Source organism: Elgaria multicarinata, chromosome 8, assembly GCF_023053635.1.
Source record: "Elgaria multicarinata webbii isolate HBS135686 ecotype San Diego chromosome 8, rElgMul1.1.pri, whole genome shotgun sequence".
NCBI lineage: Eukaryota > Metazoa > Chordata > Lepidosauria > Squamata > Anguidae > Elgaria > Elgaria multicarinata.
Genome location: NC_086178.1, coordinates 69,941,999 through 69,969,195, shown reverse-complemented (window position 1 = coordinate 69,969,195; position 27,197 = coordinate 69,941,999). Strand labels below are relative to the sequence as shown.

The window sequence follows — 27,197 nt, the reverse complement described above, 5'->3', positions numbered from 1 at the left end:
TAATTATTAAAGAAGATTCCCAGAGTAATGAGGAGAAAAGACAAGCTCACTATTAGTTATGTTATCATCAGCCTACTGCACATTGCTTTTCATAATGGTATTTCCATCTCCCCTCTCTCTCATTGGGTAAAATGCTATCGTTTTCTGTATCCCAAGTCATGCATCGGTTACTGGTTAGCCTCTTACCCGCTGCAGAGAATAATTTGGCTTTGTAGAAGACCATGTTGCACAACTAAATGTAAGCTACTTTACTGTGGAAGAAAGGCCTTGCCTTAAAGCTCTCAGACTTACCATAATCATCTAACAGGATATTTTCTGGCTTCAAATCCCTAAAAAAGGAGGAAAGATTGAAATTATTTGTGTGAAAACAGCTTTGATAACGCAGGAATAGCGAGGCACCAGAATGCATTTTCCTTCCAGCCATTAAACAGTGGGGAGCCAATCTCAAGCATGAAAGAATCCCAAAAGCCAATTAAAAAAACATGGTTCTGCAGCAATATGAAGATCCACCAAATAATAGTCTGCTATACTGACATAAGATCATTCACTTCAATGGGATTTGTGTCAACAGAGAACTCTGAGAATCATGTAAGTAATGTACCATACCTATCACCATATTATAATGTATTCTGTACCCCACTAGTATGTTAAGTATGTGTGTGTGTATGTGTGTGTGTGTGTGTGTGTTGGAAGGGGGGAGTGGTTAGAGAATTAGGGTATATAAAACTCAGCTATGAATAACACTTGACATCCTTAGGCAACTCACTAGTCATGTCCAGAAAAGAAATATAAGGTGAATGAATGTTGGACAGCAGATTCCATCATCACCCTACATTCGTTCTGTAAGAACAAATTGTAGACCATGAGAACATGTCCTGTAAAATTGTCCACATGAATGGGAATCCTGTGCGGGTTTCTCAGTTGATAGCTCAGTGTTTAAATATGTTAGGACTATTTGTTCAGTGTACTGAATAAGGACCAGGTGGAGATGGGTCCGACCACCAAAATTCAATTACCCTGCCCCGCCATGTACTTCAGTCATCCAACATCTGTCTGAAATTGGCTACGATCTCTATCCTAATTTATCTCGTGGGAGTTTTATGATGTTAAAATGTCACTCTAGCCTCATCTCCTTCGGTGAGGGGCAAGATATAAATGTAACAAAATAATTTGGGAAGTTCAGGGTAGCTTACATGGGCATGCAGGACATTACCTTATATAGAGATAAATCATTGGTCCATCCAACTCAGTATTGTGTCTCTGGCTGTGTCTATCGAGGATTTCATTTGGGGACTTTCCTAGCCCTATTGAGATTCTAAGGACTGAACTTGGGAATTTTGGTATGCTCTACCACTAAATTACAATCCTTTCCCACTTGATGCAAATAGTTGAAACATAAACGAGATTATAAAAAATGTTCATCGTATGCTTGATTTAATTAGAACTTTCCAATGGAAATAACTAGGTTTTGAAAGAGCTGAATACTTACAATAGTTACAAAGGCCACTGAAATAATGGATAAATATTGGATTAGATAAGGGCTTATTACCGTTTTTGTATATATAAGATGGCTTCTGCAGGCAGAAGGGCTCTGCTCACAGAAGGTGCCTCTGCCCGATTTTCAGGGATTTCCTCTCCCACCTGGCACACCACATCTCCTCCCATTCAAGCAAAGCTCCCCTGTCCTTCTAGGTAGCATTTTCAGGGGGCTGGAGGGGCTGCCATGGGGGGAGCGGGCAGGGACGTCCATTTCCATCAACCCCTTTCCACACACCTAAATCTGGAGTTCCCTATGCTACCTGATATATTTCCTAAATGAAGAGTGGTTTATATTCATAAAGATCCTTAATGCATTACTTTGAAGAAAACTAAATAAAAATAGAATAAAATGTTCATATGCAATCATTCATGGTTTAATCTGGTGTGACACCTTTATTACCTGTAGTTACAATGCTCACTAGGTAAAGATTTTACACTGCACGATCTGCCTTTCCGTATCCGTGCTCCCAGGGCTGGTGCCAGCATGCTAGCATCCTCAGGCAGCTGCTGAGGCTCCGACAATCAGCACTAGCTGCCATTTCAATTTCACACAACATTGCTGAAATGTTGCTGCTCCGAGCTCAGTAGAGCAGCACATGCTTTGCAGGCAGAAGGACCCCTGGTTCAATCCCCAGCATGTCCAGGTCATGCTGGGAAGGACTCCTGTCACAATCCCCAGGGAATCGCTGGCAGTTCATGTAGACAATACTGAGCTAGTTGGACCAACGGTGTAACCTGCCTCACAGCTAGACCTAAGGTTTATCCTGGGATCATCCAGGGTTCGCCCCTGCCTGAGCACTGGATCCCCTGTGTGTCACCTAGATCAACAGGTTTGACCCCTGGACGATCCAGGGATAAACCTTAGGTCTAGCTATGGCCTTGGTGTATGCTGGCTTCCTGTATCGCATTGTGGGAAAGGAAAATGGTGGCCCTTGGTGGTGAAGAGAGTGTTGCTACTGCCCGCCTGCCACTCTTGGGCATATCACACAAGATAAAGTCCACCAGACAGCACTTTGTCAAGGGCCCCTCTGAACTTAGAGCCAGTCTTGCATCTTCTCAAACTCCTGCCAACATCTTTAAACTGGCTGTGACTATTACAAGGAATAAATGCTTAAAATAATAATAATAATAATAATAATAATAATAATAATAATAATTTCTTAGTCACTTTTCTATTTGGTGGTCTGTTGACTGTAAATAAAGATTGATTGATATTTTAAAACATTGAGATGATTTACAAGACACAAATTTTAAAACAGCTGAAAACAACGGCTATACAATATTTTTTTCTTTTAAATAAGAAGGAAGACAGGATGCTGCACTGAGCAACATTAGCCCTGGTGCCCATGCTGGCCCAGGTGCAGATGCCAAGCCTGTTTGCCACAGCCACTATCACCTACTGCTCTCTGGGTGGTCCCCTGAGCTGCAGGACCCTGGATCCATCCCTAGCTGCACCACTGTGCCTAAAAGCAAGAACAAAATCAGCAACATAGCCAGGAGTAATCCTCTGGTATCTCACACTGTAACAGACCTAACTACTGTTTGTCATGCATAAGTAACTGCTCATAAAAATAGCCTAGTATCTGAAATGGGGACTCGTGAAAGATTGCAAAAGTTACTTCTTCTAATCATAGAAGTAACCACTGTATTTTTCCTTGATTCCCCACTCCAGACAAACCATAGAAGATCACAGTAGTTACTTCTGTGACTAGAAGAGGGGAAAAAACTGAAAACCTTTTTGAAATGCACCGTACCCACCAGCTCTTAAAGTTATGTTAAAAAGACCTAGAGCTTGCTTTGTGAGCAGGTTTGTAAGTTCTGTTCTGAAGCCTGAACTGACAAAATGCAGGTTTTGCCTGATGCTATGTGGCCTTGGGTCCTAACTCCAGACCAATACTACTAGCTTTAAAAGCAGTGAGGTGTTTACATGGCTCTCCCCAAGTTTAAGTATTCTCCTAGCATTTATGGCTGCAGCTAACTTCCATTTCCATATTGTTAGAATGCATTACACAGGTGAATTAACAGAACAGTGGAAGTTGCAATGTACCAAAAATAAACTGATTCAGTGGGTTGGATCTTGGTATCCTTCTATGCAAGTGGCCATATGGAAGCTGACTTCCCCAACCCCTCCTCTCCCTGCCATCCTCCCAGGAACCCCCTTCCTCCCAAATGCTCCTTCAAGTGTAGAGGGGGCTTGCTAAGTGGAGTACAGGAGACTGAGGGGAAGATAAAGGGAAGCACCTTCTTTGAGTGGAGCAGAAAGTGACTCCACCCACAATCTTTCCCTTCCCTCTCAGCCCTCTTCTCTTCTCAACAGGGTTCTCTGACTTGTGAGGGAGTATGGGGGGATCTTTGGGAGTTGGTGGGGAGAGGAGGGGGTAGAAAAACAATCTTCCTTCTGCAAGCAGATGTCTGGACCCAACCCATAATTTTAAAATTCCAGTTACTTGCACACCATCATTTGATACCATTATAATTCCTGACTGAGGCCAAGCTTTTCAGCATTCATTAGTTCATGAAAAAACAGAAGGAACTGGCCAACAAAGAAGTCCATCCTCAACTCAGTTCTCTCGGGGGTTGTCTTCATGCGCCGCATTGGCGCTGCTCCGCCACCAAACCCCACCCTCCTCCAAGGAGCCCAATGCTCCCTCCTTTATCCTCACAACAATCCTATGAGGTAGGTTAGGCTGAGAGTCAGTGACTGGCCCAAAGTCACCCAATGAGCTACATGGATGAGTGGGGACTAGAACCCGGGTCTCCTGAGTCCCAATACAACTTCTAAGCACTGCACCACGCTATAAAATCATCTAAGTTAACACGTTTGATAAGTTAACCATATCAAAAAGTGCTTTCACTCATGTGGTATCTTCAAGATATTTATATTGGGGGGAAGACTACTTCAAACACTACTCGGTGTGAAAATGAGGTGGACAAAGTCAACATACAGAAATTTTGCCATGGAGGAAACATGTATAAATTGGCTAGACTACAATTCCAGTTAATTTTCAAGAGATTTTTTTTGGGGGGTGAGAGGTTTACCCTTTATACAAGGTTTCTTCTTTACTATTTTGAGTTGTGCTGTTTAAATGTTTTTAAGTTTTGCTGTTACTTGATGAGAAACTTAGTGCTCCCCCAACCACTCTGCTAACCAGGAGGGAACTTTCATGTTTGTTCAAAACAAATCATGCACATTATTTATTATTATAAGCAAAGGCATATGTACTAAGTACATTTTTGTTCCCTTCCTTTTGTTGGTTTAAATCCCTATTGACCTCACAAGATAAACTTCACAAGATAAACCAATGGTAACAAGCCTACTTTTCAAACAAACAATTCTGAGAAAATATGTGAAGGGCGGGAGGACATAGAGAAAATAGATGGCTTTATTTTATATACTGCTGCAGGCTTATTCTCAGTGTTAATAAAAGACTCAGGTTGGAGTGATGTTATAAAGATCATTCTCAACATACTTTTCATTCTAATTTTAAACATTTTCTAGAAGAGCCTAGATGTCATAATTCTCTTGCATTCTACACACTGGCTGGAACTGAGAACTAACACCAAGGCCAGCCCTTCCATCAGGAGGCAGCTGAGGGGTGTATGTGGGGGAAGCACCAGCGGCCCTCCCAGCTGTTCCTCCTGAGTCCTCCCCCCCTCAGCCATTTCTTCTGCTGGAGGGCAGATCTGTGTGTGTGTGCCATGCAGCCACCCTGCATCCCCTCCACACCTGCAATCCTCAGGTGTGGAGAAGGATGCTGTTCTGTTGGCAGCGTTGAAGAAAGATTCAGCTCCCAATCCAGTTGGTATCTGCAGAATGCAGGAAGGAAAAAGTCATTTTGTCTTTTATCTCAAGCTGGAAAGTGTCTTAGATTGGCCCTGATTAACATTCAACATTTTAACAACTGCAAAAAGAAAGAAAGAAGAGAAATGAGGAAACAAAAAAGACGAAGTTCAACACCAAATCACTTGGTCAGAGATCGATCTCTTGCACATGTCCTATTGGAAGAAAATCCTCTGTTTCGATAGACTGAGAAACATTTTCAAGATCACTGACAAGCTTTGTTGAATGAATGAAAAGATGGGATGAATGAATCTTAACATACTTCTGCCCCCTATTTCTTCACCAACAAATTGCAGCCTATGTTGTTTCTGTTCTTAATGCCAAACTAAATGAGACTTTTGATATCTGTGATCAGGGGTTGCATCCAATGGTGTAATTCCATGAACCGAAGCAGTTTCGTCAGTGGAAATGGGAAGTGGGGGGGCAATTACCCCTCCCACCAGAACAGTTTTCTGGGCAGTGCAGAGGTGTTAGTGGACTTCCACTAATGGGACATTGGATTTAATCCATTGGACCGGGAAGTGTATTTCAGTGTAATTCCCCCTCCCACCAGAACAGTTTTCTGGGCAGTGCAGAGGTGTTAGTGGAATTCCACTAATGGGACATTGGATTTAATCCATTGGACCAGGAAGTGTATTTCAGTTGGGGGTCATGGTACTGAGTGAGGGGTTTCTAACCCTTTGCCACTGCACTGTTTCCCAGTTTTAAATTACATGGATACCAAGGCTACTAACTGGCACAGAGAGGTAAAAAGTGGTTACAGAATGGGTATCTGTCTTCTTCCACCTCTGCAACTCAGGGAAGCTTTGGAGGGGATTTTTATTAGATCATGGCGTGGGGCAAAGGATTAAAAAATCCTCCCCTAGCACGTCAGCCCCAGTCATAACATAAGAAGAGCCGTGCTGTGAGGCAGTTGTTAAATGGGGGGGAGGGGGGACTTAGCAAATTTACTTCACTACATTATCTTCTCTTTACATTATAGATGTTAAAACTACCATTATCATGATGTGTTCTGGTGCCTGATTCCTCTCAGAGCCAAATTAAACGAGATGCTAGGAAATCCATTCTGAATTCTTTCCACAAATAAATACTGGTGAGTTTACCCATATAAATAATAATAATACAATTTTGGCTCATTTTTATCTCAATGTGGATCAGAAAAGCCAAGGCAAGAAGCACTGGGACAAGTTTTAAAAAGAAGCTTAGATTATAAACAAAGGATTTCAGAGCTGAAGGTCAAACTGAAGACATTCGGTTGGATCTTAATTTACTCATACTTAAGAGTAGACCCACTAACAAGCAGGTGGGAAATCAACTAAGTAGTAGTAGGGAACAACTTACAGCCTATTGAATTCAATGGGTCTACTCTAATCTGGATCCAACTCCTTGAATCAGCTATGTGTTTGGCTAGTACAGCCTTCCCCAACTTAGTGCCCTCCAGATGGTCTAACAACCCCCAGCATCCCCCAGCCAGCATGGATGACTGGGCAATGCTGGGCAGTGTAATCCAACACATCTGGAGGGCACAGGTTGGAGAAGGCTGAGCTGCTGTAACAGAAATCTGTAGTAGCATTAGGGAGAGTAATGAGAAAAAAAACTATAGCCCAACATTGATACTCCACGCATGCCAAAAGACGGTTCTACATGTTAAACACTGCATCAAATAATTGCTTATTTTCTACTTGAGATCTTGAGACACTCTATTCATTTGACGGTACACACAATAATTTATTGGGATACATGTCATACAACCAGAATAATGATGATAATTTATTTTTAACTGCAGAATAGATATTCTGGTTGTTTTTGCTATAAAGCTTTTTTAAAAATAAATAAATAAATAAATATATTATTAGCAAGCCTGCCCTAGAGAATGAATTATTGTTTTTATGGTGAATTATCCCTAGGGAAAAGCAAAGTCATGGGAAGAGCCATCGGTTTCTTTCGTGCTGTCAAACAGAGCTTTTGAAAATGTGAGTTAAGGGGCTTTATAGCAAAAGTGATGGTGTGAACATGTTTCCAAGCTGCCTTCTCCTCCACTGCAGCCTTTCGGCCTTAATGATTATTATCTTCCTCAGGTTTCTACTTAATATTCTTTCATCTCTTTAAATACATTCCACTGTATGGGATTAGGTTATAAAAGTATGATGGGTTAAGCATTTAGCCATAAGAAATAACGTGAAGAAGATAAAACTGTCAGAGAGAAAGCTTAGTGAGAACATTGCAGAAGTACAAAGAAGGTTACATCCACAGGCTGGGTTCAGACAACATGATAACGCACACTCAAGTGTTGAGTATGTATGCCCAAAGAAGCAGTATATAAGGAACTCTTCTCATGTAGAGAAATCATATGATGCAGCTTTTGGGGGATTGTACCACTCCAGACTTTGTGTAAGGAACTGCTTGTTTGAATGTTCTCCAGTGTAAAAAGCTCCCTGAACCCAGAAAACATCATGTTTGAGAGAAAGGGCATAAATTAGCCTTCTGCTTAATATGTTTCTTTTTTATGTTCAGGGACCTTTTCAATGTGAAGTAACATTCAAACACAGAATCACAGAGTAGAAGAGTTGGAGCGGCCTATAAGGCCATCAAGTCCAACCCCCTCCTCAATGCAGGAATCCACCTTAAAGCATCCCTGACAGATGGCTGTCCAGCTGCATCTTGAAGGCCTCTAGTGTGGGAGAGCCCAACACCTCCCTAGGAAATTGGTTCCATTGTCATACTGCTCTAACAGGAGTTTTTCCTGATGTTCAGCTGGAATCGGGCTTCCTGTCACTTGAGCACATTATTCTGTGTCCTGCACTCTGGGATGATTGAGAAGAGATCCCGGCCCTCTTCTGTGTGACAACCTTTCAAGCAGTTGAAGACTCCCCTCAGTCTTCTGACACCTGCTACCTTGAAGCCTTCTAGCTGGAGATGCCAAAGGCTGAATATGTGGTCTTCTGCACATGTAAACTATGACCTCTTCCATTATAAACCTAGGACAGGAACCCTATGGATAGTCACCCTTGCCTATCTAACTAGCACCATCTACTCTGACTGGCAGCAGCTTCCTGAAGTCCTAGGCAGAGGTCCAAGCCCTGATACCAAAGACAGAGGTGCTGGGGATTGAACTGGGGAATTTTACCTACTGGTGAGAAAACCACATACAGACCATAGCTGTTATTCAGGAAACATTAGACACATACAACTTTCTGAAGGCACTGGAAGTATATTTACCTGTACACAGTGTTCTCTCTATGCAGGTCTTCTAAGCCACAAAGAATCTCTGCCGCATAAAACAAAGCTCTTTCTTCCTCAAAGCCCGGGTTTCCCATATTATAGATGTGGAACTTCAAGTCACCCCCATTCATTATGGTTAGAACTAAACAGAGTGCGTCCTTTGTTTCATAGGCATAGGCTAAGTTGACCTAGAAAGATAGTTGTGACAGTTCAAGCGCAAGGAAATTCTTGTTGCATAGATACCATTCATTGCAAATGTTTTGTGTTAGGAATGACATAAGACATCATATGGTTTAAAAGGAAGAAAAGGCCAACTATATAAAAAGCAGCCAGATAATTTCACTGGGTGTATAAGATCATGATGATCACAAGCAATACTGTGGATTCACACTTACGTGAACGCTTTTAGGAAATGTACAGATTTGACAATATATATCCTCATTTATCTGCCCCCCCAATCATGTCAGCAGCAGCTCAACAGCTGTCAAAAGAAGTACGATATATTCCGGACTTTTGTACTACAGTAGGTACTTGTAGGCAAGCCAAAGGAGCGTGCATTCCATTATCGAGATCCCGCTGCAGAAAATAACACCAGGAGCACTAACTTTGGAGCCACTCAATTCTAGCAAAGTCTAGTGAATGGTTTACAGAAAAATCTGTGGTAGCAACAGCAATAGCAAGAGAAATCGTACACTGTCAACACCAGAAGATGCAACCATGGAAGTTTCTGTTACCAATTGCATTCACTGATGGGTGTGCCACCTAATGGAAAACTGGGCCCCACTGCAAATTTGTCAATACTTACTACAAATTGACTATTGACTTTTTCTAGAATCTGCTTTTCATTTAGGGCCATGGATTCACCTTTCCTCTTCTTTATTCGTTTTTTCTCTAACCTTTTGCAAGCATACATTTTCCCAGTTGCTCGTACTTGGCAAGCGCATACCTGAAAGGGGTGGGGCAGGTGGGGGGAGAGGACAAATTATGGAAGGGGAGTAGAGGAGAAATTAGCATCTTAGTTAGCAAAACCTCTGACAAAACTACATATCTCAACCCCCCTGATCTCTTAAAGAAATTCTTTGGAATTAACTAAGCGGATTTACTCTGCTACTGCTGGAAAAGATGGTCTTGGGTGTGGTGAAAGGAGCAAATTATGAAGAGAAATGCAGAGAGCACATTGCCTTCTAAAGGGGGAGGGAGAAAGGGCATTTGAAGTATGAAAAAATGACCATATGGAAAGAAGGACAGGGCTTCTGTATCTTTAACAGTTGCATGCATAGAAAAGAGCATTTCAGCAGGTGTCATTTGTATGCATGCAACAACTAGTGAAATTCCCTCTTCATCACAACAGTTAAAGCTGCAGGAGCTCTGCCTTATTTTGTATCTGGTCATGCTACAAAAGAGGGCAGGACTCCTGCAGTTTTAACTGTTGTCACAAAGATGGAATTTCACCTGGTGCTGCACTTATAAATGGCACCTGCTGAAATTCCTTTTTCTATACAACTGTTAAAGATACAGAATCCTTGTCCTCCTTTTCATATTTTCATACCCTAAATAACCTTACTGCCAAAAGAGAAGACTCCCTATATGATAGTTAAGGCCAGAGACCCTGTACCTCACCCCCCAGTAAGACCAATATATCCAGAGTTTAACGTGACTCAACTGCATAAAAATAAACAATAAAGCTTATAGAACTGGCTATCTTAACCCTCCAGAGGGTTAAGTCACACGAGGGAAGGAAAACCCTGATGCAGCAAGCTAGGAAACTGGAATGCACCCTGAGCTTCTTTTCAAAGGGACAAAGAAATCTATGAAACATGTTGTAAAGTACTGTTTTAAATGAGGACTCTCAAAATCTCAGTTGGATTCAGAGTTAGTCATACTTAGAGGACACCCATTGAAATAAATTTGACTTTAGTTAGTCATGACTATGCTAAGCACCAGTGAATTTAATGGATCCACTCTAAATATCACTAAATATGGATCCAACCCATTCTGTTTTACTAGTACTTTAGATTTTCATGCAAGTAATTATTAACTCCCTCACACATCCACACCACTTAAGGGTCAAACATGAAAATCATGCAATGATTAACATTTTCATGATCAATCCATTAGATTTATTTGGCTACAGGTTAGTCTGTTATCCTGAGGAGGAAATAGTATTAACATAAGTTTTCAGAATTACTCACCTCCCCAAAACCACCTTTTCCTAATACCCTGTATTGCCTAAATGTGTTTTTCGTTACTGGTTGTCTGAAAGAATTAAAAAAAAAAAAAAGGGGGGGGGAGAGAATACTGTTAATACCTTTTCCAAAATGCTGATTTAAAGTTTATTTAGAAGGAATCATCTCCTAACTATCAACTGAGGCTATTAGCTTAACAAAGGAAAAGGTAGCTAGCCACTACCATAACAATATGTAATGATGTACCAGCATTTCAAAATTTCTACATGGTATTAAATGTCTCAAACAATGCACATGGTGTTAAATGTCTCAAACAATGCCCTTTGTGGTGACTTGATCCCTGCTCTTCAAGAGCAGTAGCAGAGGTTCAGTACACTGGTAGCTCCATTACTCTTCACTGGGCAGAGGTAGCAGGGCCTGGCTTGATGTATGAGCCATTATGCTACTCCTCTTTCTAAATTCAGCAAGAACAATTAGAGGGGGAACCACATGTTACCTCAAAAAACGTGTTTTTCCAAACTCTCATTTGTGGTGCCAACTTGAACTTCAATCAAGAAGAATTGGCAGACTGGATGAAAGGCATATAAACTTTCCTGTGCTCACTGATTCTCTCCTGTAAATGCCCACCACCACTGTTTTCACCTAGATGGGTTTACTTTAGGTCTCAGAGTCTGGCAGGTGAAAATCAGAAGAGGAGAATCAGCAGTCAGGGGAAGGTTTAAGAGCCTACTCACACCCACCAATTTTCCATTGTAAAATGATTCTTTAGCTCCACATTAATGTTAAAAAAAAAAAACCAAAACACTGCTTAGGAATCCCGTTTCTCTCATAATACGTATTGGCAACCAAACCTCTGAACCTGTCTTAAATACTGCCGCACGATAGCGGTGGTGTAGTGTGTAGAGAGGGCAACAGTAGTTTCAGGGTATGTCTACAAAGAAGCTTTCTCTGCTCCTATGCTGAATTTTAGGACATAATCAGAATTGTAAGGAAATGGCATTCATGCATCCTTCCCTGTATGTGGACTATGCCAATTCTGTGAATTCCCCTTAGTTCCACCATTTTGCCTGCAGACTACTGAATATCAGGATGGGATGCCTGCAGGGTCAATCAACACTTCAGATCTCCAGGGAGAAAACACCAACAATAAGTAGTACTGTAGATATAACAGTATAGTTTGCTTGCAAAGGTTCCCTGTGGTGTGTTAGAAATTTATTAAAGGCACATGGCTGTGGAAATTACCATGGAATATAGAGGCAGAACATTGAGCCATAGAATCGAGGGTTCAAATATCACGGCCTGTGATATACTCTGCAAAAATAAAGCAAAAATAAAATATGGAGTTGGGATACGTTTTGAGGAATATATCAAAACTGCCTGATGTCCTGCCAGATAAAAAGTGTGGTGTAGTGTGGTGTAGTGGCTAAGGTGCTGGACTGGGAGTCAGGAGGATCTGGGCTCTAGTCCCCACTTGGTCATGGAAACCCACTGGGTGACTTTGGGCCAGTCACAAACTCTCAGCCCAACCTACCTCACAGGGTTGTTGTTGTGAGGATAAAATGGAGAGGAGGAGGAGGTGGATATATGCCGCCTTGGGTTCATTGGAGGGGAAAAAGGCGGAATATAAATGCAATAATAAATAAATATATAAATAAAAATAAAAGCTGGATTAAAAACAGACAGCTACTGTGAAAGGAATTCTGCCTTTTCCATCCTAGGTGAAATCCCCCCCTCTTTTTGTGGTTGAAGCTGGGTGATCTTTAGGTAGTATCACAGCATTCATAAAGGCAATGTGACTCCCCCTCCCCAGTGCACACTTGCAAATTGATCATAAAAACATTCTTTGAATGCAAACCATATGATTGTGGATGGGGTGTAACTTCGTATTGTCATTTTCTGATGTCTGTTAAACAAACAATTCAGTACAGGAAACGGGCTGAGTCAGCAAACTGAACAGTCATGTTGGCAATTTAATTTCCTACTGATCTATCAATTTCTTGTTGAAGGCATGTCAGCTGTGGAGCTGACTGTTTTCCACCCCAGCCTTCTGCAGGGGATATTTTGAATAAAGGTCAAGTCTAGATCTGGGTCATCCAACTCCCATCTATATTTGGATTTTGTAAACTTTTGGAAAAACATGTTTTCATATTTTTGTTTCCTTCTAGCTCCCACACCCCAAAACCCCCAACAACAATAAAAAATTACTCTTTCAGTGAACATGTCAAATCCACAGTATCCACAGGCAATTCTCAAAATAGTATCTTTGCTGCCGTTTTCTTGTCTAAATCAATCCAGCCACTAGGGGGCGGTGTGCTAATACATTGGGGGTAAAGCTACAGATCAAAGCCATTATGGTAAACTACCTACCATGAGCCTTTTTTGTTTGCTTTTTAAAAATTAAAATAATGGGGAGGGAATATCAAAAGATTGGAAAAGATGAACCCCAATATGCAAGCTTCTCGGAAAGTTCTCATAAAACCCTATAATGGGGTTTCTACATCCGCATGGCTAAATTTTGGATGTGAGATGTCCTGAAGACTCCTGCCTGACCGAAAGCTACATTCATCTGCCCTTTCTAATCCCAGATGTGTGGGTGTTGTCTTGCCTGTAGTTCCTCCTAGTAGGAAAGGGAAAGGATTTGTGCTGATGGCTAAAAACTGAAAAAGCAAACTAATACTAATAAATTGATTAAAACTCTGGGAGTGCCTGTTGATGTGTAAAATTACTGCTGGGAGAGTTAATTGGTAAATTTATTCTTTTGGAAAAGGGAAAAATACTTTATAAGATGTGCAGTGGTGGCATCAGAGAGAAATATTGGGGTGGGGACAACATTACATTCTGGAGTGGGGGTGGAAGGAGCTATGTCCTGTGTTGGGGTGGGCAACTTCTGGCCCTCCAGATGTTTTGGCCTACAACTCCCATCATCCCTCACCATTGGCTGTGCTGCCTAAAGCTCATGGGAGTTGTAGGCCAAAAAAACCTGCAGGGTCACAAGCTGCCCACCCATGTCCTATGCATTAAATTCCTGAAAGAGTAATAACAGTATAAGTTGCATTAATGTTCTCATCCACACATATTTTCCTTGAAGAGGTTCCATTGATTCAAATAGAAGTAACCTCCAGGTAAGCATACTGAGGATTTTAGCCTTGCTGTTATTTCCAACTTATGATGTTTAACAAAAATGTTAAAAATAAAATAATAAATAAATAAAATTCCTGTACTGTTTGGATTGCTTTGTTAATAAAAGCATTCTACAAAAGTGGCAAGAGAAGACATTCCACACATGCTCAAATATGTTGTCCACTTCCTTATTATTTCACATATTTTCTACGCTGAAAACAGGTTCTAGGCAAAGTCCTGACAAATGTTCTGTGAATCACTAAAGTGCATGACTGTTCAACAGTTCTGTGAAATCTGCTAAATGTTCTGTGATTTCGCATGGATCTTTGTCAATTCCTAAATATTTCAGTTTGCAAAGACAGAGTAGAGTAAAAGACAAGAAAAGGCATTAGAGTAAATTAGCACCAAATTTCCCCATTGTCTATAGAAGGCTTCATGCACTGTTTTCACACAGTCAAACCATGGAGTGTGCTACCCCCAGATGTAGGGATGGCTGCCAGCTTGGATGGCTTTAAAAGGGGAATTAGACAAATTCATGGAGGACAAGGCTATCAATGTACTAATCGTGATGGTTATGATTATGAGCTTTTATATTGTATTTTATATTATGGTTTTATACTGTTGTTTTATACTTTGAATGGTTTTAATTTTTGTGAACCGCCCAGAGAGCTCCGGCTATTGGGCGGTATAGAAATGTAATAGATAAATAAATAAATAAATAAATTATATATCAGAAGCAGTATGCTTCTGAATGCCAGTGTCTGGAGAACATGTCCTGTCCATGGTAGGCATCTATGGGAACAGAATGCTAGACTAGATGTGCCTTTGGCCTGATCCAGCACTGATTTTCTTACATTTTTTTATGTTCTTAAGGCCCAAAACATAAACTTTGACTTATTTGCTGAAAGTAGTAAAAGTATCATTCCACCCCACCTCTTCTTATGTTCCATGATAACATACATGCATACAGAGTCCACCTGCCACACTTACCTTTCCAGCCATTTCCACTGGAGAAATCTATCAAAATACATGCTATCTGAATATTCTTGAAAAGGTTCTCCACTTAGGTAGTCACGAACAGATCTGTCTCAGATGAAAAAAACAAGACGAACATTTTACAATCCTAGGCTTCACTACAAAGAGGTGTTCCACTTCCTTGGAAATGAGTGTGGTTAGTCTAATGCCCACTACATCACAAGTAAAGAAATGTTAAAAAATATAATGCATGTTATGGTCAATATCAAATTCTGTAGATGTTGATGGTACCAGTCATTGCTAATATTTGAGGTTAGCAGATACCTAGATTTTTGCTGATTAATGTCAACGCAGGCAGGATCTACACTACTGCTTTATCATTGTATTAACATCTGTTGGGGCCCATGACACATTCCATATACCATTTTCAAACTGCTTCAAAATTGTTATATCCTGCTTGGTGTAGATCTGGCCACATTCTATCAACCAATTTCTACCTTGCTAGTAAATCCTTTATTGAAGGCCTTAGAGCTGCCTGGTGGTTTATTTAAAAACAACCAGGCACCATTTCCGAATGTACATAGTTAACTACATGCTGTGCAAAACTGGTTTATTTCAGCTAGGTAATTAAGAACAGCTCTTTATTTGTAAAGAACAAGCGTTGTTTTCATATCACTACTTGATTTTTGGTTTCTCACATTGATACAAGACAAGTTTTTACAATACATCTTAAGCTCTGAAACCAGTATGAGACGGTAGAATAACCAAGAGCTTTTAACATCAAGCCCAGCTATGTCTTTGTCATAACTAAATTTTCCATCCATCTGGTATACGTTAAACCACTACCCCAACATACATGATACAAACAAAGCCAATGGGAAAAAACTAGCTTGTTGTTAATGCCATGAACAATTCTTGTCTTCTTCCACAGCAAAGAACAAAATGAAAGCAGGAAAAAAGGCCGTTCAAACACATCAGCAGAACTACAAAACAGACTACAAGGGGATGACTTTTGATGATCTCTCTCTTTTAGTATCTTTTGCTGTTTTAAGGCCTTGCTGTCCTGACAAATACAAGAGCCAGTGTTTGCAGATGCAAATCTTTTTATATGGAGCTTTACAGTACAATAGGAACATTGCCATGACTTTGCAGAACTGGTAAGCCCTTTCCATTTCTGTGTTAGACAAAAGACTAACACAATATACATGCCATGTCTTCCTATTTGAGGTGTTTTGGATCAACAGCGTACAGCAACATTTGGATGTTCTTTTGTCTAAGCAGGCTCTAAAGACTATTAATTTGTTATCTGTTTTGAAACAGAGTGTAACTCTGTGTCAGAAGGAAGTGGTCTCTCTACGTCCCCTTTGAAACAGCAGGAAGCCTATGAGTAGATGTATTTTTGTCTCTTTTTTTTTGTCCTTTTGGCTAGAACATGTTGTCATCAAATGCCCACAACACCAAGGCTGATGGTGCAAGAAGGATGGTCACAATCTCTGTGAGCTGTTTAGCTTATTTTCCAAATTTGACTGATTTCCCTAATGAAGGATCTCACTGGCCCAAAACGCATTGGGCTAAAAATACATTATTCTAGTAGGAACCTTTGTGAACAGGTTTCTCTTTTTTTAAAATTCCTTCAGTTTGATAGATGATTTCTCCTCTGCACCAGATTTCCCCAACCTGGTGCCCTTCAAAGGGCATGGTAGCCAGGGATGATGGGAGTTCTAGTCCAACACAACTGGAGGGCACCTGGTTGGGGAAGGCTGGATATCAGTTCTATGTAGGAAAAAGCAGTATACAAAGCATGCCCACTCTCATGAACAGACACATCTATTTTGTCACATGTACACACACTGGGAAGTTGCAGCCGATTGCCAGCCATTTCACTAAGGCTCTTGCAAAGAACAAGAAACACCAATTTTCTCAATTACTTCTAATCCAATCAGGCCTAGTAGCATAACAGCCAGCATTTCTACATTAATCAGAAAGGAGCATCCTTTGCTGCAGGTATAACCTTACATAGAGAACACAGGAAGTTGTCTTATACTTGGGCTCTCCAGGGTTTCAGACAGGGCCCTTTTCTGAACCTAGCTGGAGTTGCCAGAGATTGGACCGGGGACCTTTGGCATGCAAGGAATGTGCTCTGCCACTGAGTTATGGGTCTTTCCCCGAGTTATTGTTTTTCTTTCACCTTATTATTGCTGCTGCTATTTTAAATGTCAGAGGTTCAGTCTTGCTGAAGAAAGGAAAGAAAAAGGTTCATGAAATGGCAGGCCTGGGCAGTGGTTCTGGAGAAGGCCTTGCCTTGCTGCTCTTCGCATTTCTTTCTTTTCTATTCTACACATTTCAGAGGTACACCAGTCAATATTTAGGCACAAATTTAAGCATACCATCCTCCACTCCACCCCCCCCTCCAGCTCATTTTCTTTTTAAACAAGTTATTAAAATGGCTAATGCAGCTGGGGGGATGGTCATAGTGACACAGTTCACGGGTTGTTGGGGCCACAAGCGATAAACGTGCTACCTCACACCAACTTGCTGCTTCCATTTTGTACCTGATTTAACAAACAACCCTGGAACATGATGGCTTGTGGTTGGGTTAAAACTATGGTTCCCCCCCGCTCAAAAAGCCAGAATGCTGGGTTCAGATGTCATGCCAAACAACCCAGAAACTGGGTGTTCTTGGGTTGTTTGCTAAACCAGATGCAAAGTGGAAGTGGCAAGTGGGCAGAAGCATCCATGAGTTAATTAACCCAAGGTTGATCACTGAGTGTGAACTGGATGTCACAGGCACTTGCCTAAAGGTTTTCGTGATACTTGAAAAAATCCAAAGGAAATAAGTAAGAGGTGCAAACAATAGAGTTTATTATTCATAAACTCTACCATTTGGAAACTATTACTTTGGTTATAAACTTAATAGCTTTGGTTATTGGGTGATATACACATGTAATGAATGAATGAATGATTGACTTATTTTCTTTCAATTTTGAGTTATTGGGTTTTATCTTCTTTGTTCTCATGACACTTGTACAACCACAATAAACATGACTACTGGAAAAGTAATGGGAACTGTGCATTTTCCTAACTGTGGCAAACTCGCAGTATGAGTGCTGAAACCTCAGAGAGGATGCTCTAGCTAGGTGAATCATGGTGGTGTTGAAAGGCTTTTCCAATAATGAGTGTGCTAATATGGAAAGATTTGGATTTATTTACTGAGCAATCCTATACGTGCCCACTCAGAAGTAAACTCCAGTAAGTCTAATGAGACTTACTCACAGGATACGGGATTGCAACCTTATTTAGTTATTTAAACAGTTTTATACTTTATCACATCAGATTTCAGGGCAGTGTGCAGATAAAATACCCCCCCCCAAAAAAATCCACCCAAAAAAAAAAAAAATTACACCTTTTTTAAAAAAGTTTTTTTTAAAGACCCCTTTGAAGGGAGGGATGTTCCCTAAAAGTTACACAATTAAATTATTAAAACAACTAAAATACCTGGTTAAAAAACGGGGGTTACTTGGCACCTAATGACAGAGTGTTGGCATCCAGCAAGCCTCTTTGGGAAGGGCATTACATTTCAGAGAAATTATCTTGTAGATAATCTCTCAATCTCTGATCAAAGTGGTACATGGGGAAGAACCTAAGAAGAGGCAGGTTGATATGGGAGTAGGTATTCCAACCACATAAAGCACCATGCACTCAAAAATAAACATAAACCATAGTCTGGTAAAGCCTTAGGTCACAAATGTTAGTTTACAACATCAAATAAGGAGACTAATTAAAATTATCCACCTGTAACTGACCCCTAATGGGAAAAGAATCATATGGACAGCATCAACAAAATAATACGAAGTTTGGATGTCAAACTATACTTACTTCACGCAAGGTGAGAACAACTCTTTACAGGGGCTGTTTTCAAGTTTTTCTTTTGTCTGCTGGACAAGATCTTGACTGACCTCTGCTACATAAGTTGGAGACTAGGAAAAAGCAGAGAGAATAATCAACATATTAACTTTATGATCAGGGAAAACACCTCCTTGATAACCACGTTCGTCTGGACATTCCCAATTTTAAGAAAACTCTACCAGAATTTATCTTCATATGGCTGATGACTCCAAGCTTTAATAGAAAAACATTCCTTATAGCTTACAAAAGCAGTCATGTAGGAATTCCGAGATTTATTTGCAATAGTAATGACAACCCAAGGTAGTCCATGATCGAACCAGTCCTACTGGTCATCTTTTTAAAACATGGTTTATAGAATATGTGGATATTCCTGAGCCCCATGGGAAATCTCAGCAAAGACACTGTGTTGTTGATACCTGCTCATTATGTGCAATTGAATTAATATTTGTTACAAGTAGGACCTGCAACAAAATGGATTATATCCCAATGTCAGTCATATTAGAATAGACCCATTAAAATTAATGGGACTTAAGTTAGACTAACATTGGATACAACACTTTGCTGCAATGTATTCTCAGCTCCTAGCAGAAGTATTTCTGTTCAAGGTTTCAGGCAGGCAGCCATGCATTTTCCCAGCAAGTCATTCCAATTCCACTCTTCCTCACCTGACAGGTTTTCTTTTCCAGTATGCTCAACCCTTGTCACTGGGAAGTTTTCTGTTTTGTTTTTAGCAGGCGGCTGGTGGTAGTTACACGCTTATATATATTTTTGTTTTAAAAAAAGTTTTGTTCATTTATTTATTTATTTTTGTACTTCTGCAATTCCCCACGCATTCTGATACCTCCTCCTTGTTTCTCAGTCGCCCGGTTTTGGAAACAATTGTGTCGGTATTCACCTCTTGTGTTTACTATTGGAAGAACTGATGAGCAAGGTACTGTGGAATTTGTTTTGCATCTAGTGAAGGTGGCTATCACTAGGGCCTCATAAAATATGATTGTTCGTTTGGTGGCCTAGTTTGCTAGTGGATAGGGATGCTTGAGGAATTCAATATTTACAAATTCTGCAGCAAATGCACTGATCTGCACACACACACACACACACGCACTGAACTAATATGCTGACTGAAATGTAATTCTTCTTTAGATATTGCGCTTCTCTGAATTTTATGATGCAGTTCTCAGCTTTTTAAAAAAGTATCAAAATATATTAGAAATTCACATTTTAGGATAAAATAAATTCAGAAATAAATATTTATAAATGCATATTTTATGAAATAAATATGTTAAAACATATATTTAAATACATATTGATAAGTGAGTTTTGTGAGAAAATGTGTTCAGAAATAAACATTTATATATGAATGTCTGCAAATTTTTGTTAAAATCACACATTAATGAGGATAGGCTCTCGAATGAACACATGCAAAACAGACATAGACCAGAAGGAGAATGATTGTTCTATCTCCACTAATGGTTACTAGCTGTTCAAACTTGTAAAACATTTAACTGCAAGGATGTGAGCCTCTCTCTCTCTCTCTCTCTGTATAATACACACAGAGAGAAGTGGGGGGGGGGCTGGTTCGCAGATCGTGGCAATCAAGAGTTTCTTTTTAAATCCTCGGTGACCATGAACCAGCCAGCATGCTAGTTCAAACAGCTCGATAGCTCCCACCTGGGTCCTCCTGTCACTGGGAGCAGTGAAACAAGCACTTGCTAAACATGACATCAGAACCTGGAATACTGCCTTGTCTCTGTCCAGGGTTAAACCCTAGTGGTGTGTGAACCTGGCCACACACACAACAAGAGGAAGACAGAATTTGGCAGTTTGAATATAATCAGAGAGAGAAAGAGAGAGAGCATTTTGCAGCTTGCTAACATGGAGGAGTCTTGCAGGGCTGAAAATGCACAGTGTTGCATAGTGTTGCATAGTGTTGCAGCACCCATGCTGCTTTAAAGACTAGCATAGTCCACCTGGCTGCCCAGTTGCTCCCATTGTCCCCTGCCCAATTATGTACATCTGATATCACAAAGAGATATTGCAAAAGTACCATAAGTCTGCATTTCTTTTTTCCAGTCAACCTGCAAAGGGGTGTCGTAGCAACTTCCCCTCGTACAGGGAAGTAAGTAGAGAGAAAGAAAATTAGGAGGTTACTCTAACCAACCCGTGTTAATAATGCTGCGAAAAGATGAATGGCAGTACAATCATACAGGATCTTTGCTAGTTTAACAGAAACAGATGTGCCAAATGTTGCGTATTTGAACACAGAGGCGACGGCCTATGGAGCCACAGTGGGCCAGGCCATCTGTGACCTATCTGGAAGGTAATCCTAAACATCCACTGCGATAGGTTTGCAGGGTTTAGCACATCATAAAGAAAGCTCTTCTGGCGTTCTGAAAAGAATACAGTATCATGGGAAGTCTTTCAATAAATCATTGCAATCCATTAATAACGTACTTCAGTAAAACAAGCAAAAATGGCATGGATGACGTCAGGGAAGAAAAGTGGAAGCAAAAGAAAGGCTTTAGCAGCGGCAGAGCCAAGTTAAATATATTTGCCATCTCTCTCTCTCCCTCCATCACACACACACACACACACACACACACACACACACACACACTTCTTACCCAGTTAACCATTACCAGTGCCTACTCCAGATTTGTGAAGGACCTTGGGCCCCCTCAACGGGTCCCCACCTTCAGTGAGTCTACCTTCTCACTGCCATTGTCTCCAGCTGCTGCTACTCCCTGTCCTCTTTAGCATCATCGCTACCACTCGCTTTCTTGACAGGCAGAGAGCCAGTGAGCAAGGAGGAGGCCGGGGCATCAACTGCTCCTTCTTCTCCCCACCACTGCTGTCTTGGCAGGCGAGAAGCAGGTGAACAAGCAGTGAAGAGGAGGAGCAGCTCCAAGGGGACTATTGTCAGTGGGCCCCTGCTGGGGTGTGGGTCCTCAGCAGTTGTCCATCCATGCCTACCCCTGACGCTGTCCCTGATTATAATTACAATGACAAAGATAGTGTAAAGGGGTTATTCTGTGCTTCTTGTGAATACAAGCATGAAACCACTCTTCAGTTTTCAGAATTAACTGCATACCTGAGGCAACATGTGTCCAACAATAGCCCTATTTAGGTACTTAGTCCAAACTGTGTGAAAATAATGCATGAAGCAGGTGTAGAGCCAGCTCCTCTTATTCTTTGTATGTTGAGTGCTAAGGTATAGAGGGTAATTTTAAGTCCTTTCAGCTGAATGCATGTAGAAGCTTCCCCATGAACACCGATAATGTAGGGTTCCCAATTGTGTGGCGACTTCTACTTGCATTCAGCTGAAAATGAAAGGAGCCAGTGCGGATGCCTGGGGTGAGGGTTGTGGGCGCAGGCCCACTCCCTCTTCACACAATATTTCCACATGGTATGGAGTAACACCTGAATAGGACTGATATCTTTCAACTCAAGAAAGAACAAAATCAAATTCTGAAAGAACAAAATAGATCCTGAAAACCATTTCAGGAAACACAACCGTTCAAAGATATGTTTATTTTCATGATCTATTTTGGCTAGAATTTCCCACTCTAAATGCACATTGTACAGAGTGAACCATTTTCTAGCTGATCAAAGAACAGCTTATTTTGAGGTATTTTGAGGTTCTTTTTAAACCAAAGCCCAATGAAATAATTAATAAAAAGATTGCATACAGTAATGGGATTTTAGCTTTCTAAAGAACAAGGCCATTCAGGATGAAAAAGAACAGTGGAGGCTTCCATGCCCCATTCACATTGCCCTTTCCCACTGCAAGTTCATGAGAGGCACTGTCCAAGCCTCATTTTGCAAAAACTACTTGTGATCTAATCTCTCACTTTTCCTCTTTCTGAGCCAATCTGTATATATTTAGCATTTGTTTATCAGTGTGAGACAAATCTCTTTAGAATGCTATCATTCTCTGTCTAATACATAAAAAGAAACATATGGATGGACTTGATCCCACTATTCAGTACTGCAAATCATTTAACTAGACAGTTTATTTTTAACAGAAATAATCCCCCCTCTCTTTAGAAAGCTCATTTAGACAGCCTCATGGAAGGCTTAGAGGATGCACCAGTCAGGAAACTAGACAAGAACAATTGCCACTCTCAGACAAGAGAAGAAAAGCAACAGAAAACTCCTGATTCTCCTCCACACACAATTAAAGCCAGTGCCACCTAGTGACTAAACGATTTAATAACATTATCCACACACACACACCCCTATTCCATGTCTATGAATGCAAGCTTAGTTAAGACAAGCCATTCCAAGCAGTGCAATGAGCAGTAGTAAGTTTGTAGATATTTTATAGTCCCAAAGAGAGTTCTGTATACATTTAACACATCGACATTATTCATTCTTTTCATTTTTCCTAGAAGCCCAGTTTGTGAGCCAGTGAATTATTAAATTGCATGCATTGGCTCTCATTTTCAAAGCTGTTAGATTTGTTCAAAGCTGTTAGATTTGTAAATATCTAATGAATCAAAACAACTAAATACACTGCTATGTTTTTTTTAAGCTTTGAAAAACCTAAGCCAGCATCCAGTGCTGTGCAAACACAAGATAAACAAGGGCTACAATCCAATGCAGAGGTTGAATGAAGGGGTTTAAGCACGGTTAATTCTATGCTGGATTGGCCCTATGTGTGCACCAACTGGGACGTTGCTGTCATTTAGAACAAACTCATTTAAAAGGGAAAACATAGTAAGTGATTGCTCAGATTTGTGGCATTCCCTAAGCATAACAGGTTGGGGGTTTTGTGGCACGAGGAGCTGTTGGATTTGGCCACTTTCCCCTTCCATAAAAAGCCTGATTTTTTGGTGTGATTTTAATGAACTTAACCTCTATGTCAAAAATGGAACCATTATCTAAAGTACACTCTATCACAACTCAGCTGTTGTCTCACCATGTGCTTGTCATGTGAATGCACCTCTATGTGACTACATTACCTTCACAGTCTGCAATCTTACACACACTTAACTTGGAGTAAGTCCCACTGAACTCAGTGGGGGTTAGTTCTGAGTAGGCATGCATAGGCTTGTGCCTTCACTCTGTAAGGAGACTACAACAGCAACAGTTAAAATAATCTATCTATTAATAGCATTTGTATGCTGCTCAGTGACAATGTTCTCTGGGAGGCTTACAATAACTATAAAACATTAAAATACAAATCATAAAATCAAATACAAAATGCAGCATAAAAACTCAGCAATAAGGAATAAAATCAAGACTCTCAACAGCACAAATGATTTTTAAACAGGTCTTAAATTTTCAGGAAATATTTTTTTTACAAATCCTTCAAATACTCAAGGTTTATTTTAAAGTCAGGGAAAATAAAAACAAATAAAATGGGCTTATCCTGGTGCTGAAATAACCCAGGCACATAGGAACCAAAAGGGGCACATTTCAGGGGCTGAGGAATAAATGCTTCATAGAACTGACTTAGGGAGTTCTTATCTCGGACCTCTGGCATAGATGCAGCGTCCACAAGAAGAAACAATGGCTGTGGGTTGAATATGAAGAATGGTTTCTGAATTATAAAAGCTAGCATAATGCCCATAACACATGACAGGCAAGTTGAGGGACAGATAAAGAGAACTCTACCTCACACACACATACATTGCTCTTCTTCCAGCTTGCCTCTTTGGTCTGCCAACTACTGAAAATGAGTCTAATTGGAGGGCAACCAAGGTGAAGGGCAGAAGATCAGGCCTGGCCCCACTTCTTCTCAGAACAATAACAGGATATTCAATGGCAAGAAAAAGCTTCTGCCAGGTCAGCCAACACTCATGATCCTCATTGACAGGAGGCCTGACAGGAGGTAGTATTCCACTTCCCCAAGTTTCCTTTTGCCTATACTCTTTGTACGTCTCACCATAGCAGAGAAGACTGACCAGGTGACCTATGTGCCTGCCCAGTCTGCTGTCCAGGTGCTCACTGTGGATGGACAACTTCAAGGGGCACCTGTTCTCGCCTTCTTATGCTTCTTTGTGTTTAAACCAGACTTTGGACTGAAAAGCCCAGCAAATAGAAGACACTTGCAAATAGAGGACTGTCATCTGAGCTCTCCAAAATAGAGAACAGTCCCCTAAAAGTAGGACAACAGGCCACCCTAACTCCTTGGCCTGGTGGGACAGAGCCTGCCTCTCCTTCCAAATACTGGATTTATTTATTTACAAATACTACCAATCCCAGCCAGCCAGTGTCACTTGAAGCAGTGTACAATAGCACTGCTTCAAGCCCACCTGCACTCCAAACTCACCACTGGTAGAGAGAGTGGTCAAGAAAGGGTGGGGAACATGTGGTCCTCCAGATGTTGCTAGACTGCAATTCCTATCATTCCTCACCACTGACCATACTAACTAGGTCTGATAGGTGCCACAACCTATTTCCTTGGAGGAAAAAGGTGGGATATAAATGCAATAAATAAATAAATAAATAAACAAACAAACCAAATGGCTTAAGATACATCCCAATGTTTTGGAATCTATGGGTACCATGTGTCTTCAGTCTTCAATGCTAGCTGAGGAATGCTGGGAGTTGTAGGACTTTTTTCTGCCTAAACATGCATAAGATTATGCCCTAAATTTCTTAATGTGTTTTTATGCTCATATCGAACTTCCAGACTCAGAAGCAAACATTAGAAGTAATTTTGAAATCTCATACCACTTATTTTTAGGGTTGGAAGTATTAGTTATTTAACTGGATCAGTGTACTAATCAAAGCTCTCATCACAGATTAAAAATAGGAGCATCAATTAGTTGAACTCAACATTCTACCCTTTCCTTCCCCCTACTGCCCGGCAGATTTGTAGTCCTAGTCTCTTGAATGTTCTTGTATGATAGGACAGAGTGACATTTATGGAATGAAGTGAAGGTAGGAGAAAGTCCTGGTAGATTATAGCAGTTATTAGTTGCTTTGAGAACTATCTCCAGGTCTGAGAAAACAAAGAGGAGAAAATACTTCACTATGTGTCTGTGGTACCAAGTTTCTGTAATCGTGAGGCTTGTAAGTGACTCATAGATGTGATTTATCAGTTAAAGCAGTACAGTTCATCAGGGAAAAACAAAAGCCTTTAATTTACTGCCAACATTACTCATTTTTAGAGTCACAAGAAGCACTGCTCTTTGATGTGCAAACTCTTGTTTTATTGGAACTCCACAAGCCCTGCTCCACGAGTTCATTATTTTTACTAAAACAAATAATGGGAAACAAAGAACTCCCAGTAAAGAAACATCCCTGATCTTAGAACCTGAGATGGCCATAATACTTCCTGTATAAAAATTATCTGTGGCTCACATTAATCATCATCATTTGCTCCTATAACTATTTTTATTACTAGTTTAGTGCCAAGGGAGTCCCAGAGCATGGTCTGAAGGCACATGCAGCAATCAAGCTGAAGCTAAGCGGATGGGTCTGATCAATGCTTGAATGGGAGACAACCAGGGAATCCTGTATAAGCTATCTTGAGTTTATACCCCAAAGGTGGGGTATAAACAGAGTAAGTAATAATGGTCTTGTGCTATGTAGCTCAATCAGCCAGGGCCTATCTAACTGTTCCTCCCCTGCCTTCCCACAAAGAAGGAATAAACTTATGGAGAAGGAGCTGGAAAGTCCACATGCAGCTCAACCATGTTGAGTGGAATCCACAGCAGCTCTAATTGAAAATATATGACATGAAGAATGACACAAATACAAGTGGTGGGAGCTTGACAACTCAGGCCATAATCAATTTATGTAAAGAATAGCACAAAGGTACTGCTGGGCAACCAGTGCTGGTCCTCACAGTGTAGCTCCACCTCCTGAAGGCAAAAACAGCTATTGGGCACTCTTTCACCAGCACTTGTGGGGATCGGTCATTATTACAGCAACCAAATCCACAACTATGCACTGTGCTGTATCCTAGAAAGGGTAAAACATGATGTATCCTAAGGATGCACAGTGGTTTACAATAAATCTGGGGGTTGCCAAAAGAAGACAGCAATTCTCTCCTTTTGCAATGTATAGAAAAAACATAGCCATGAAGGAATTATGTTACTCTCTGCTCCACGGCATTGGTTCTGCAAGCAGTGGTTTTGCAGGGGTTCTGCAGGGATATATTGCAGAATCGCAAGAGAGTCTTCCAAGTTAAATTAAGGAAGGGCTCTTAGTATGAGACCCCTTCATGCAGTTGATACTGGTGGTTCCTATGTCAGTGGGGCAGTGAGTCTGGAATGGGTTTCTGTCAGAAACAGGCAAAGCTCTAAAGTAGCTATCCAAGATGCTGAAATCTATCCCCAAAACAGGTTCAGCACCTTAGATAACCCCTTTAGCGTTCTGACTGGTTCTGACTAAAACCTACAAACCTAGAAGCCACCGGCCTCTACTGCCTTCATGCCTTGATTGAGCAAGAC

General features: G+C 40.8%; 1 protein-coding gene across 2 annotated transcripts in view; it reads right to left on the bottom strand.

The window, feature by feature from the left end:
* Positions 1-27,197, bottom strand: part of GRK5 (G protein-coupled receptor kinase 5) — a 179,136-nt gene that overhangs the window by 22,911 nt on the left and 129,028 nt on the right. For both annotated transcript variants that reach the window (XM_063132734.1, XM_063132733.1), the window contains exons 5-10: positions 18,760-18,860; positions 14,899-14,991; positions 10,795-10,858; positions 9,408-9,548; positions 8,600-8,790; positions 292-329 (exon numbers count right to left, since the gene is read on the bottom strand). In XM_063132734.1, coding sequence (XP_062988804.1) covers positions 292-329; positions 8,600-8,790; positions 9,408-9,548; positions 10,795-10,858; positions 14,899-14,991; positions 18,760-18,860 — 628 coding nt within the window. The remainder of the gene's footprint in view (positions 1-291; positions 330-8,599; positions 8,791-9,407; positions 9,549-10,794; positions 10,859-14,898; positions 14,992-18,759; positions 18,861-27,197) is intronic.